Here is a 12,822-nt window from a genome sequence, read left to right on the forward strand (position 1 = left end):
GGTCTGTCTTGTCTCCACTATAGACAGGAAGCCCCCAAGCCACATGCCAACGGGCGCTCTGGGAAGGTGACGTCGAGACTAGCCCAGCCTCACTTGGGGTTCCTGGTCCTGCTCCAGGAGTCCTCCAACCAGAAGCCCCCGCCGAGGAGGGAGGACTGTCCAGCGCAGGGTGGGGTCCGAGTAAGGGATCGGAGGGCCTGGCCTGTAGCGTAGAGGACTCAGTGCTGCACTGGGGGTCAGGAGGCCCTGCCTCGATGCCCATGTGACCTTGGGTGAGGCCCTTGAGATCTTGCTGCACATTCAATCATCTGGAGAACACGGGGTCGGATCTATGATTTCTGGCTGCCCCTGAGGCTCTGACGATCGATCAAGGTCTTAAGTCAGGTGGCAAGAGTGTGCTAACTTCGTTGGTGGAGGCAGCTGCAGCTAGCGCCCGGCCTACCAGGCCCTCGCTCGGTCCTGGGGTGTTCTGCCAGAGGGTGAGAGGAGGAGCCATGCCAGGCAGCGGCCCCAACGAGAGGATGACGTGGCCTGGTCCGGCCCTCCCCGCGGCACCCCCAACGCGCCCTCTCTCCTCAGCCCCGGGGACACCACCCATCCCGCCCCTCACCCGGACCCGCAGCCTCATGGCCATGTCCCTGCCGGGCAGTAGACGGGCCTCTGCTGGATCCCGCAGGTGAGTGCCCCCCTTGGCCTCGGAGGGCGGGAAGGGGGAGGGCCTCCGTTCCCCCCTCTGCCACCAACATGCAGTGTAGCCTTGAGCAAGTCATTTCCCAGTTTTCCCAGCTCTAGAACAGGCTTGCTAACACTCACCTCCTGCTGAGGCTCAAATGACACAGTGGATAGAAAGGTTCTCTGAAGCATTAAAACCTTGGGGGTCCCACCATCCTCAGTATTGCTGCTGAGCTTCACAGTGACTAGAAGGACTCATGCTGTCATCCACTCTGGCTCACTTGGCCCCCCTGACTCCGACCTGCGTGTGCCCCCCTCCTGTCCCCACCCCTGCCTGCCCCCTCTGCCCCAGCTGTGTCAGCCCTTGCAGGGCCCTCCTCTGGGCTCAGGGGGACCCTGGAACCCTGGAAGCTGAGGAACCCTGGCTAGGGCAGATGGGACCCCACCCTTAGCCCTGCCCAGCCTCCATGCCCATCCTGGGGAGCCAGGAGGACCAGCCTCCTCCTGGTTTTCCATCTTGATTTGCGCTGTCTGTTTTGTCACCCCTGTGTGTGCGTCCCCTCTCTCCTCTGCTTCTCTCCCCCGGCCGTGACCCCGCAGCGGGGGCCCTTTGGGCCGCAGCGGCCTGGCGGTGTTCGCCCAGTGCCCGCAGCTGCCCGCCAGCCAGAACGAGCACCTGCCTCTTCTTCCTGCCTCCAGGCGCACCTCTCCGCCCGTGAGCGTGCGGGACGCCTACGGCACCTCCTCTCTCAGCAGCAGCAGCAACTCCGGCTCCTGCAAGGGCAGCGACAGCAGCCCCACACCCAGGTAACCCCCCTGCGCACCTGCACACCGCACCCCCACGAGTGGGGACCGGGACTCCTGCGCTCCTGGCTGCACGGGCTCCAGCTGGTCCTTCAGAGCCTCAGGTCCTGTGTGAAGGGGAGGGTAGCGCCCTGTTGCCCGTAACCAAGGCAGGGGCTTAGACAAGCAAGGGGGATGCTTTCAGAACTAGGCCCAGCGGCAGGCAGCTCCCTGAAGTGTTGGGGACCCCAGCCCATCTTCCTGCTCCACCATCCTTAGGGCACAGCTTTTGTCCTCACCCTTAAAAGAGGCTCTGACACCGCCAGGCGTCAGGTCAGCATCGGGGCAGGGAAGGAGGAAGGTAGAAAGGCCACCCCTCTGCTACTACAAGAGACTCCTGTTTTCCTTTTTTTTTTTTTTTTTAAGATTTTATTTATTTATTCATGAGACAGAGCAAGGCAGAGACACAGGCAGAGGGAGAAGCAGGCTCCGTGCAGGGAGCCCCATGCGGGACTTGATCCCAGGACCCTGGGATCACAACCTGAGCTGAAAGCAGACGCTCAACTGCTGAGCCATCCAGGCGTCCTGAGGCTCCTGTTTTCTGGGAAGGGTGACCTTCCCCAGGAACTCTGTCTACACGCTGCCAGCTGGCACTGGGTGATGTGATTGGCTGTGGCTGTGGGGTCGGTGGCACAAGGAGCACCACATTGTCCCTGGTATGGTACCAGCCCTCACAGAATTGGAGTTCTCTTGGGGAAGGAGCAAGGATGGATATATGGGCAGGCCACTCGGCATCTGTGGCCCTGCTTTCCTCAGGCACCACCTGGACAGTGACAGAGGTGCAGCTGGTTTGGAAAGCAGAGTGCATTACAATGTGGCACGTGCTATGTTGTGGGGCTCAGGGAAGGAAGAACGGAAAAGCAGGATCTGCTGGGGAGGCAGGTGAAGGGAAGCTGAGCATTCTCTAAAACCAGGGGGTGACAGCTCCAGCGGCCCATCCTGATTCCCCAGTGGAGCCAGGGAGCGAAGGCTGGGCAGCCATATTTCCCGTCCCTTGAATCTCCCTTCCCGTTGGGTGCCCAACGTCCCTCCAGCTTCAACGAATTGATGTCTGCAGGTGGCCTGTAACTGGTAGCTGCCATCATGAGGCCTTTGGTCCCATGTGAGAGTCCTGGGCCACCACAGTTGACCTGCAGCTCCTGCAGCCAGAGCACCTCATGGGAAGGCTGGTCCTGCTCTTCCAGCAGACATGGTGTCATGGGTGTGAAGTGATGTTCAGATCACGCTGAGGCGGCACTTCTCAGAGTTTCCCACTGTGACACATGTGATGGGTGACACATGTGTGCAGGACCCATGGCCCAGCCTCCTGGCCGTCACTCCACTCTGAGCGCAGGGGGCGAGAGTGGTACTACTGCGCTCAAATTTTGAAAAGTATACAATTGGCAACTTTAACATTTTTTCATTAGTAGCAGATTTTTGCCGTGCTTGTCATAACTGCAGCTCACTGGGACGGTCCCAGCCCTGAGGCTGAGAACTGGCCCCATGGGAGGATCTTCTGGCCACATCAATAGTGGCTGCCCTGGGCTGTGGCTTCAGTGCAAACTGGCATTCTGAGACGGGAATAGCAGAGAGCCATGGATTATAGAATATTCTTCTTTTCCAGTATATATACATATATACATATAAAATGGCTAACAGAATATATATACATAGGGTTTTATATATATGTATATATATATATATTCTGTGATATGAGTGATATTCATGAGTGATATATATACATATATATCAGTCATGAAAGCAAGTTGGAAGAGTGAGAACAGCTTTGTCTCTAATTCTCAACTGCACTAGTTTAATAGTTTAACCAGGGCCTGGGGGGGAGATCCACTCACTGCAGATCCGTGCCCCTCGAGCCCGAGTCCTGGCACGGCAGCCACCAGGATGGCTGCTCTTTCGGGAGGAGATTCTTAGAGCCCACTGAGGGGGCGTCCCCAGCTCCCGACCCACGCCACCCCTCTGCCCCCATCACCAGGAAAACAGGCCGGCGTGTGGTATGGCTTGAGTTTAACCTAGGGACCACGAGGTGAGTAAGCAGAAGAGAATCGTGTCCCTTTCTCTCCACTTCTATCCACACACATTCTCTTCAGTGGCTGACAGTTTACAAATTCTTTTTCCTCAGCAAACATTAGACGGCCCCCATGGAACCTTTCAAACTGCCTCCCTCGTGGCTGCTTCAGCAAACCAGGGCCTGTCTATTCAGACCTGTTGATGTCCTTGGCCCCGTCCCCTAGGGGAGCAGGGCTGGCTGGCCACGAGGCCTCTGCCAGGCTGCATGAGAACAAGCCCAGGCTTTGAGGCCAAGCTCTGAGGAGGCTTCCCAGAATGACCAGCAGGCAGGACGCTGTGGCCCGGCCACAGCATATCTGAGTTGGGTGCGAGGCCAGGCCCTCCCTCCTTCCCTCCCACCTTCCCTCCCTCCTCCTGCACTGGGTGGCAATTCCTCCTCTTGGCAGTGCTGAGCCTGGGTATGACACACACACACACACACACACACACACACACACACACACATGCCTGTGCCACCTCAGGCTGGGCAGCATGTGGCATCTGGCTTGCTGCCACCTCAGGGTTTAGCTATTGAGGACTAGATGCCCAGAGCCAGTGGGTGTTTACACGTGTGTTTGGGTGTGACCTCAGAGAATGTGTGTGGGGGGGTGGAAAGTGCGTGCATTTGTGTGAACCCGTGCGTGGACTGGTGTCCCAGGCCTTGTGAGTGTTCCCGAGGATGGCTGCAGGGTTGCGGGGCCATGTGCCCTTGGGTGTGTGCACGCAGAGGTGGACACGCAGGCGCAAGTGGGCCAGGGTAACTACTCAGATGTACGCACTCCAAGGAAACGTGTGTACATGATCTGCAGGCCTGCGTGTACATGAAGACGGCAAGGAGGGCACCGGAGTGTGTTGGAGAGAGCTGGGCCTACACTCCCGGCCCCCCGCCCCCACCCTGACTCCTGCAGGCCTGGCAGTGAAGGTTCTCAGCCTGGGGGGTGCGTTCTCCTACCTGGGGCGAGCCCTTACCCCCTCGCCAGCCCCGGAGAATTACACAGGGAAGTGCACCTGCCCCCAGGCTCTAGTGCCCAACTCATTCTCTGGGTTAGGAGACTGGACAACCTGAGTTCTGGGACCACCGCAGGAGTGAGATGACTGATGACATCAGTAGAGTGCCCCACACAGCTGGGTGCCAGGCTGTGGGTCCTGTGGTGCCCTGTGTCTGCACCCCTAACTAGAGGAGCCCTGAGCTTCCCACTGTGGTCTTCCCTTACAAGAGCTTTGATAAAACCTACCTGCCAAAAGGTCTGGGTGTTCTCATGCCCACACAGGCCCCAGGGGGAGGCCTAGCCTGGAGGCACCTGCTGGCTGTGGGACCAGGACGATGAGCCACCTCTTCCTCCCTTCCCACTGACACGTTTCCTTGCAGACGCTCCATGAAGTACACACTGTGCAGCGACAACCATGGCGTCAAGCCCCCCACCCCGGAGCAGTACCTGACCCCACTGCAGCAGAAGGAGGTGTGCATCCGGCACCTGAAGGCCCGGCTGAAGGACACACAGGACCGGCTCCAGGACCGGTGAGCCGCTGGCCCAGGGCAGCCCTGGAGAGATGCTCTCCACACTCAGAGGAGCACTTCTGGGAGGGAGGAATGGCTGAGGGCTTCCTGACACCCACCTGCCCTTTCCTTTCTGGCAAAGCCCTGTAGGAGCCCCTTTCTAGAGCCCTCAGCCATCCCCATTGTCCCCTCAGCTGCTCTTCTGGACTGCCACATGGGCTGCTTGGGCCCAGGCAGGGAGCAGCTTCCCCTGATGGCCCGCTGGTCCTCTCCCAGTCTGGGCCTGGTGGTCCCTTTTGGCTGCTTCTTGCCCTCTGGCTCCTTTCCACTTGAGGATCAGGAGCCCAGGGCATTCTTCCTGGCTTACCTTTCCTGTGAGTCCCCCTTTGCTTCCTCCCAGGGAGTCACCAGGGTGCTCTTGGCCCACTGGTTCAGGCCTCAGAGGCCTCTCTGCTCATCTACTTGCATATGATGTGTGTGAGCATGAAAAACCTTTCTTGAGCTCCTACCCAGCCTGGGGGTCCCTCAGGAGCCCCTACAGTCCCCTCTGAGCACATTCTCCAGACCTGGGGGCCAATCCTGACCCTCTCAGCTGCTAACTTTCTGGGCCACCGGCTTCATTCTTACGATCAAAGCTTCAGGTCTGCCCTTTGACTCTGTCATCTTCACTCTCTCCTCCAGACTGTGTCAGTTCAAACACGCAGCCGACTCTGAGCCACACCAGGCACTGTGCCAGGCACCAGAGGTCAGGGCAGGTTCCCACGACTATGGCATCTTTCCTCTTTTTTTAAAACTCTGCAGCTTTATTTGGCATGTAATTCACATCCCGTACAGTTCACCTCTCTGAAGCACACCCTTCAGCGATTTTTGGGATAGGCACAGAATCATGCAACCATCCCCAGTATCTAGTTCCAGAACATTTTCATCACCCCAGAAGGAAACACCGTTCCCAGTGGCAGTCATGGCCCAGGCCCCTGGTAACCACTGATCTTTCCATCTTCATGGATGTGTCTATTCTGGACATGGCATATAAATGGAAGCATACAATATGCATGAGCACGTCTTCCGTGACCAGAGTGCTGCCAAGTAGCCAATCCGGTATGGATCTGTTGTGGTTTTGAACTACGGGAAGTTACAGGTGGCATTCCGTGGGCCTCCTTCATAGTTGGGATTTCTGTTTTTAGAAAATAGTCCTGGGTCTGCCTGGCCATTTGTGCTTACGTCCTCAGGAAGCAGACAGCCCGTCTCCCCGCCTCCTGTCTGGGGCTGGCCCAGCGGCTCAAGCAGACCATCTGCCCCATGCGGTTTGGGCACAGTGCCCTGGCATGGACGTGCCTACACCTCAAATCCCTGGCCACTCTCTGCCTGTTAGTCTTGCGGGAACCTGTGGCAGCTCTTTGCTTGCTCTGTTGCTGTACCACACACGCTCCACATGTTCACTTTGATACTTGCCTCCTGCAGTAACCTCCCTGCTCCTTAAAGAAGCTACTACACTCCATGCTTTTGTTTGCTGTGTCCCTACTTCCTGAGATGGCCTTGCCCCCATCCTGCTTCGCTGGCAAACTCATCCTTCAGGGCTCAGTTCCAGTGTGATGTCCTAGACGGGGTGGGAAAGGCATGGCTTCCTGGCCTGGGGGTCCCGCTGGCTCCAAGGAGAGAAGGGCGGGGCCCAGCCACAAGCCCAGTCCCTTCCTCCAAACTCGTTCTCCCTCCCAGGGCTTGGTATCCACGGGGAAGATTTCTCTAGAGTGAACCCCAGTAAGGGTCTCATGCGTGGGGGTCCATCTGCCGTTGCCACTCTGAGTCACTCCAGTCCCTGCTACCATCACAAGGTTGTGTCCTGGGGGGCAGTCCAGTCCACCCCTTTCCAGATAATGCCCTGGCTGACCTTTCTGGCCACTGCAGCCCCTCAGCCCAGACCCTTCGACATTGCAGAGCACACTTTCAGCCTCATTTCCTGCACCGGCCATCCCATCTGCTCTGAAAAGAGCCGAGTGCTTGATCTGGGATGGTCCCTCTGCTGGGCTCATCACCCTCACAGTGATGGTCAAGCCCTGCATGGATTGCATTTCCTTGAATGTGGGGCACGTGGGCCATCTGGCTGGGGGTAGGTAGTGGTGTTGGGGTGGCTGGCCCCCGCCCCCTGCACCACCCCGCAGGACGTGCTGGCTCAGGAGTGGCTTTCCTCCACCCTCACTGCCCTCATCATAGCCTGCCCTGTCTCCTGCTGCCTTCTCCGCCAGACTTGATAGAATGTTCTTTTAATGCACCTCCCTCCCCCACACCCCGATTTGTCTGTGACTCAGGGTGCCTGTGTCTGGTTTGCCTGGCACTGGCCTTTTCTCTCAGAAGCAGCCTGGGCCTTCTTGTCCAACTTTTTGGCCCATCGTCTTCACAGTAGATACAAAGCAAGGATGATCAGTGTAGATAGAAAAGAGCCACCTGTTTTCACCATTTTCTTGTATTGCACCCACCACCTTTCATCCCTGCACTGAGGGGACATGTGAAGCCCACAGCTCCCCCCACATGACAGCAATAAGTTCCTCAGCAAAGTGGGGCAGCCCACCGCCTCTACCCCCAGGGGCTCTGGCCAGGGACCCCCGGGGACAGTATTCACCTACAGGAAGGAGGCCATGTCCCTCCCCACAGAACAGAAATTTTAGCTTTAGTTCTTATTATCTTATATTAAAATTTTAAACAGATGTGTTTGGGTTTTACAGTGCTAGGCATTGATTGATACACTAAGTATCTTTCATATCTAATCTCTCCTGTAGATATCGGATTTAAGTGGGAACGGTCGGTTGTCTAGGTTTCAGCCTCCAGGCCTGGGGAGGCAGAGGCAGGGCTAGACGTTTCTTCTCCCCACTGCCCTCAGTGGGGAGGAGGCCCCTTGGCCAACCCCCGGTCCCCTCTGGAGCGAGAAGGAGCCAATGAATCAGGCCTTTTGCATTTAGCTCTGGGCCGGGAGGTATTGGCGACAGCCCTTCCTTGCTTTTCCTCCATGGTGGTGGCAGGCCAGTCAGTGAGCTTGTGTGTCTCGTCCACTCACAGAGACACTGAGATCGACGACCTCAAGACGCAGCTGTCTCGCATGCAGGAGGACTGGATTGAGGAGGAGTGCCACCGCGTGGAGGCCCAGCTGGCCCTGAAGGAGGCTCGCAAGGAGATCAAGCAGCTCAAGCAGGTCATTGACACGGTCAAGAACAACCTGATCGATAAGGACAAAGGGCTGCAGAAGTACTTCGTGGACATCAACATCCAGAACAAGAAGCTGGAGACACTGCTGCACAGTATGGAAGTGGCCCAGAACGGCGCCACCAAGGAGGATGGCGCCGGGGAGTCGGCCGGCGGGTCCCCCGCCCGCTCCCTCACCCGCAGCTCCACCTACACCAAGCTGAGTGACCCGGCTGTCTGCGGCGACCGCCCCCCCGGTGACCACCCTGGGGCCTCTGCTGAGGACGGGGTTGACAGTGGCTTCGCCGTGACCGACGACACCCTGAGCCGGACGGACGCGCTGGAGGCCAGCAGCCTGCTGTCGTCAGGGGTGGACTGTGGCCCCGAGGAGGGCTCGCTGCACAGCAGCCTCAGCCTGGGCCCCCGCTTCCCCGCCAGCAACACCTACGAGAAGCTGCTGTGTGGCCTGGAGGCCGGCGTGCAGGCCAGCTGCATGCAGGAGCGAGCCATCCAGACAGACTTCGTGCAGTACCAGCCGGACATGGACACCATCCTGGAGAAAGTGACCAAGGCCCAGGCCTGCGGGGCAATCCCTGATGCCGGGGACAGGTGCCCGGAGCTGGAGCCCTGCCCTCCGGGGCTCAAAGACCCTGACTCGGCAGTGGTGGTGACGGTGGGTGACGAGCTCGAGGCCCCGGAGCCTGTCACCCGAGGGCCGAGCCCACACCGGCCCGGCGCCAACCCCAGCCCCAGCCTGTCGGTGAGTGTGGCATGCCCCGTGGAAGAGGAGGAGGAGGCGGCTGCGGCTGAGAAGGAGCCCAAGAGCTACTGGAGCCGCCACTACATTGTGGATCTGCTGGCTGTGGTGGTGCCGGCTGTGCCCACGGTGGCCTGGCTCTGCCGCTCGCAGCGGCGCCAGGGTCAGCCCATCTACAACATCAGCTCCCTGCTGCGGGGCTGCTGCACGGTGGCCTTGCACTCCATCCGCAGGATCAGCTGCCGCTCGCTGAGCCAGCAGGGCCCTGGCCAGGCGGGCGGCGGCTCCCAGCTGTGAGCAGTGCGCCACCTTCCCTCCCGCCCTCCTGGCCCCGGCCTGGCTCCGGCGGCCTGACCACTGATTGTAGGGGTGCCGCTCTCCCTCCCACTCCTTCCCCGGGGCCTCTTCTTATTTATTTAGTTTTGGGTTTGGAAGTGGCTTTTTCAGGAATTGAACAGTGTCGGAGGGCCAGGAGTCAGAGTTGGGGGAAGGCAACCCAAAACTGTGACAGAAGAAAAGGGAAGAGAGACCAAAGGTGGGGAGGCACACAGGTGGGACACGCTGCAGAGAGAGGAGGTGGGGAGGCCCCCCAACCTGGCCCTGTCTGTCTGGACCTTCACTGCCCCTGCCCTGGAAAGTCTCTGGTGTGTTGGTCTGGGGAGGCTGGCCTGAGGCGCCCGTGGGAGCCTCCCCGCCCCGTCCCGTCCCGTCCGGTCACCTGCCCACCCACGCCTTCTCTCAAGCCACCCCTTGCCCTCAGTCCTGCCTTTCAGGCCAGTATTATCTCCTCACGGGGAGGCAGCTGCTGCCCAGAGCACAGGCAACTGGCCCAGGACTCTGAGCAGGGTCGGCAACCCTGGGCCTGGGCTGCAGTCCCAGCACCTTCGGGCTGCTCCCTGCCTCGGGATTCAGAACCGTGGTCAGGCCACAGGTGTGGGCCAGAGCAAAGGTGGTGACGGGCAAGAGGTAGCAGAGCACAGCGTGGGTTCTGTGTCTGTTTGTGCTACACCTTCCCTGGGATCCATTCCCTTCTCGGCACTTCCAGCTGTGTCAGATCACTGTTCCCGTGAGAGCTGAGCCAGAGGGGCTGGGGCTGGAGCTGGGGCTGGGGCTGGAACACCTGCCTGAGCCCCGGCTCCATCTGCAGCCTCTACCGCCCGCCCGCCCGAGAGGAGGAGGCCGGGCTGGCAGCGCAGCAGGGCCCCTCCGCCTCCTGGGACAGGTCCTGTGGGGTGGGAGGCAGGGCCGGACTCGGTTTGAGAAGCCAGAGGCCATGACTGCCCCCGGAGCTCACCCCAAGGTTCCATGGGGGCCTCGGGCCCAGCTTCTGCTTTGCACTATGTTCACTTTGGGGCTTGGCCCTCACGCACCCCAGCATCTCCACTGAGGGCTGCTCACATTCTAGGGTGAAGGCTCCTAAACTCAGACCTGTCTGCCTCTGGAAGGAATTCCAGCAGGATGAGCGGTAAGATGGGATACTGAAGCCATGATGCTCATCCAGGCCAAAGCAGGGTGCCCCGGGTTGTCTCCCAGGCAGGGACAGGGCACGGCAGGGGAGCCTGCAGACTCTCTGCTCACAGCCTGAGGCCAGTTGGCCTGGGAGCCTCACTGTCCCCCCTCCGTCCCTGGGACCACATCTGGTCCCCCAGCAATGCTGCTCATTTTACCACCACTATTATTTTACAGAGTATACCCACTCCTGCTCCATTGTGGGGCTTACACCCATCTGGGTACCCCCCGCACTCTTCAGAGGTTAGGCCCCACACCTGGGGGGGGTTGGTGGGACCCTACGTCTTACTCATCCCTCTGGCCCCGGGACCACTCTGGTTCTCTGCCAAGGTTGCTTGCCCACCCCCACTGCTCCGACAGCCGCCACCTGACTTAGGGGCTCCCAGCCCTCCTCCCTGCGCCCTCCGCTTCAGGTGGGGCACCTGCATGCACTGGGCAGGGGCAGCCAGCCCAGCCATGGGGGCAACAGCCCCCTCTGCCACAACGCTTTGTGCCTCCAAAGCTCCCCCCACCAGTTGGGGCCTCAGATTAGCCATCCTTTGTGGAGCACCCCCACCCCAGCCAAAGCACACCTGAACTGGGGCCTGGCTGGGGCTGCCCCACAGATGCTGGGGTCGTGACATGGAGGGGCAGTGGACAAACCCAATCCAAAGCCAAGCCGGGACTGGCCGTGGCCCCAGCCTCCTGTGCCGTGTACTCACGAAGCTGCGTAGTGTCTCCTTAGAAATAGTCCAAGCTTTGCCGAGAAAATAAATGTATGACTATATTTGACAACACAAAATCTATATATTTTTCACCACTGGAATTATGTGAGCTGCGTAGCCCCTCCGCTTCTGTCTGTGTCTTGCTCTCTGTGGCCTTCCTATCGTGTCTTGTGTTTTGGTGGACGTGGTCAGGGCTGAGGCCGGAGCCCACTGTGTCCCTCTGGAGAAGGCCCTCGAGATGGGCCACTGCTCTGGGTTGTAGGGCCCTCGCCCACAGTGTGGAGGGTCTTCTCTTTTGGGGCCTTCAACGGGTTTTTCTTCCCGTGTCAGTGGAGGCAGTGGCTCAGCGCCCAGCCCTGGGACGGACCTGAGAGCACGCTGCCCGTGGCCCTGGCCTAGCCCTTCGTGTGTGCGCCTGTGTGCTCAGTGTCCGCATCTATGCAAAAGGGGCAGCACGACGTGTGCAGCTCCGAGCAGTGGAGGCACAGCGGCCTGCTGGCTCGGGTTCCCGGCCCTGGTCATGCAGGGCACAGAGCACGGGGTAGGAGGGCAAGGCCAGGGGCAGGGGCCGCTTGCCCGGGGCTCCTCCTCCAAAGATCCCCTTTTTCTTGTTGCTTAATACCTCGTCCTGCTGGGCTATGGCCTTTCCCTCCTGCTCTCGGCTTTCGGAGCAGAAATTGTTGGGGCCTCCCCTCCTGCCAGCCTCCAGCTGGAGCTGATTAGATCCTAAGGGACATTTCCCCAGGAACCACCTACTGAACTGCTGGTTCCTTGGAGCTCAGAGGCCAGAAGTGGCTTCTGCTTAGATGGAGGGCCTGGGTCTGGGCCTCCCTGCTGCTCCTCTGGTCCAGCCTCAGGCAGGAATCAGAGCCAGGGCTGGGACTCTGCACAGAGAGCTGGCCTCCGGCGGAGTTTATTCCGAGCATCTCCCAAGGGGATAACTTAGCCTTTCACTGAACAGCCTTCCCAGGCACCGCTAGCACCGGGGTATCTGACAGTGCCTGGGGAGGGGCGGGCATCGGCAGAGTTCCGGGGCAAGAGCCTACCGAGGGCCTGAGCCCGGGGAACTCGTGACACCCTCTCTGACCTATGGGGACAATGCAAACAAATCACAGCGTACTCTCCCACTCGGCCATCCCCTCGATGGAGAATTCAGGGGATACAGGAAGGGGGGAGGTGGGGAGGGTCTTCATTTTGTCTCCTTTGTCCTTCTGTTCAGATAGAGTTGTACCTGCAGCAGACAGCTCTGAATTAAAGCATGAAAACACAGCAAGACCCTCGGCCTGATTTCTTTATATCGTGGTGGGGTTTTTTTGTTTTTGTTTTTGTTTTCTGAGAGGGATGCAGGAGGCTCAAACCATCCCTGCCAATCTAGGATACACGGCGTACACACAGGGAAGGACTGGCAGAAAGAGGGCCTTTCTGAGGTTGAGGGAACCAGACAGCCTCGTGCTGGCTCAGCGCTGCCATGTACCTGTTGCGGCAGCTGAAGTTTCACTCCCCTCCTGGGTCACACAGATGATCTCGGACCTAGAAGGGCCTCTCCCAGCCCCCTGAGGGTCAGCCCTGCTGGCGCCTGTCAGTGCCCCGCGTCCACTCCGGCATCCCTGAAGTGGATC

At 59.4% G+C, this 12,822-nt stretch overlaps 1 protein-coding gene across 2 annotated transcripts in view; it reads left to right on the forward strand.

The window, feature by feature from the left end:
- The window catches only part of SNPH (syntaphilin), a 36,970-nt gene extending 24,508 nt beyond the window's left edge, over positions 1-12,462 (forward strand). Inside the window, exons 3-6 of one of the 2 annotated variants that reach the window (XM_055342867.1) lie at positions 580-676; positions 1,273-1,479; positions 4,931-5,080; positions 8,111-12,462. In XM_055342867.1, coding sequence (XP_055198842.1) covers positions 627-676; positions 1,273-1,479; positions 4,931-5,080; positions 8,111-9,287 — 1,584 coding nt within the window. In that variant the 5' untranslated portion in view covers positions 580-626 and the 3' untranslated portion in view covers positions 9,288-12,462. The remainder of the gene's footprint in view (positions 1-579; positions 677-1,272; positions 1,480-4,930; positions 5,081-8,110) is intronic. The other variant, XM_055342876.1, reaches the window with a different exon arrangement.
- The last annotated feature ends 360 nt before the right edge of the window (positions 12,463-12,822 follow it).

This window comes from Nyctereutes procyonoides, unplaced genomic scaffold (genome assembly GCF_905146905.1).
Source record: "Nyctereutes procyonoides isolate TBG_1078 unplaced genomic scaffold, NYPRO_anot_genome, whole genome shotgun sequence".
Lineage (NCBI taxonomy): Eukaryota > Metazoa > Chordata > Mammalia > Carnivora > Canidae > Nyctereutes > Nyctereutes procyonoides.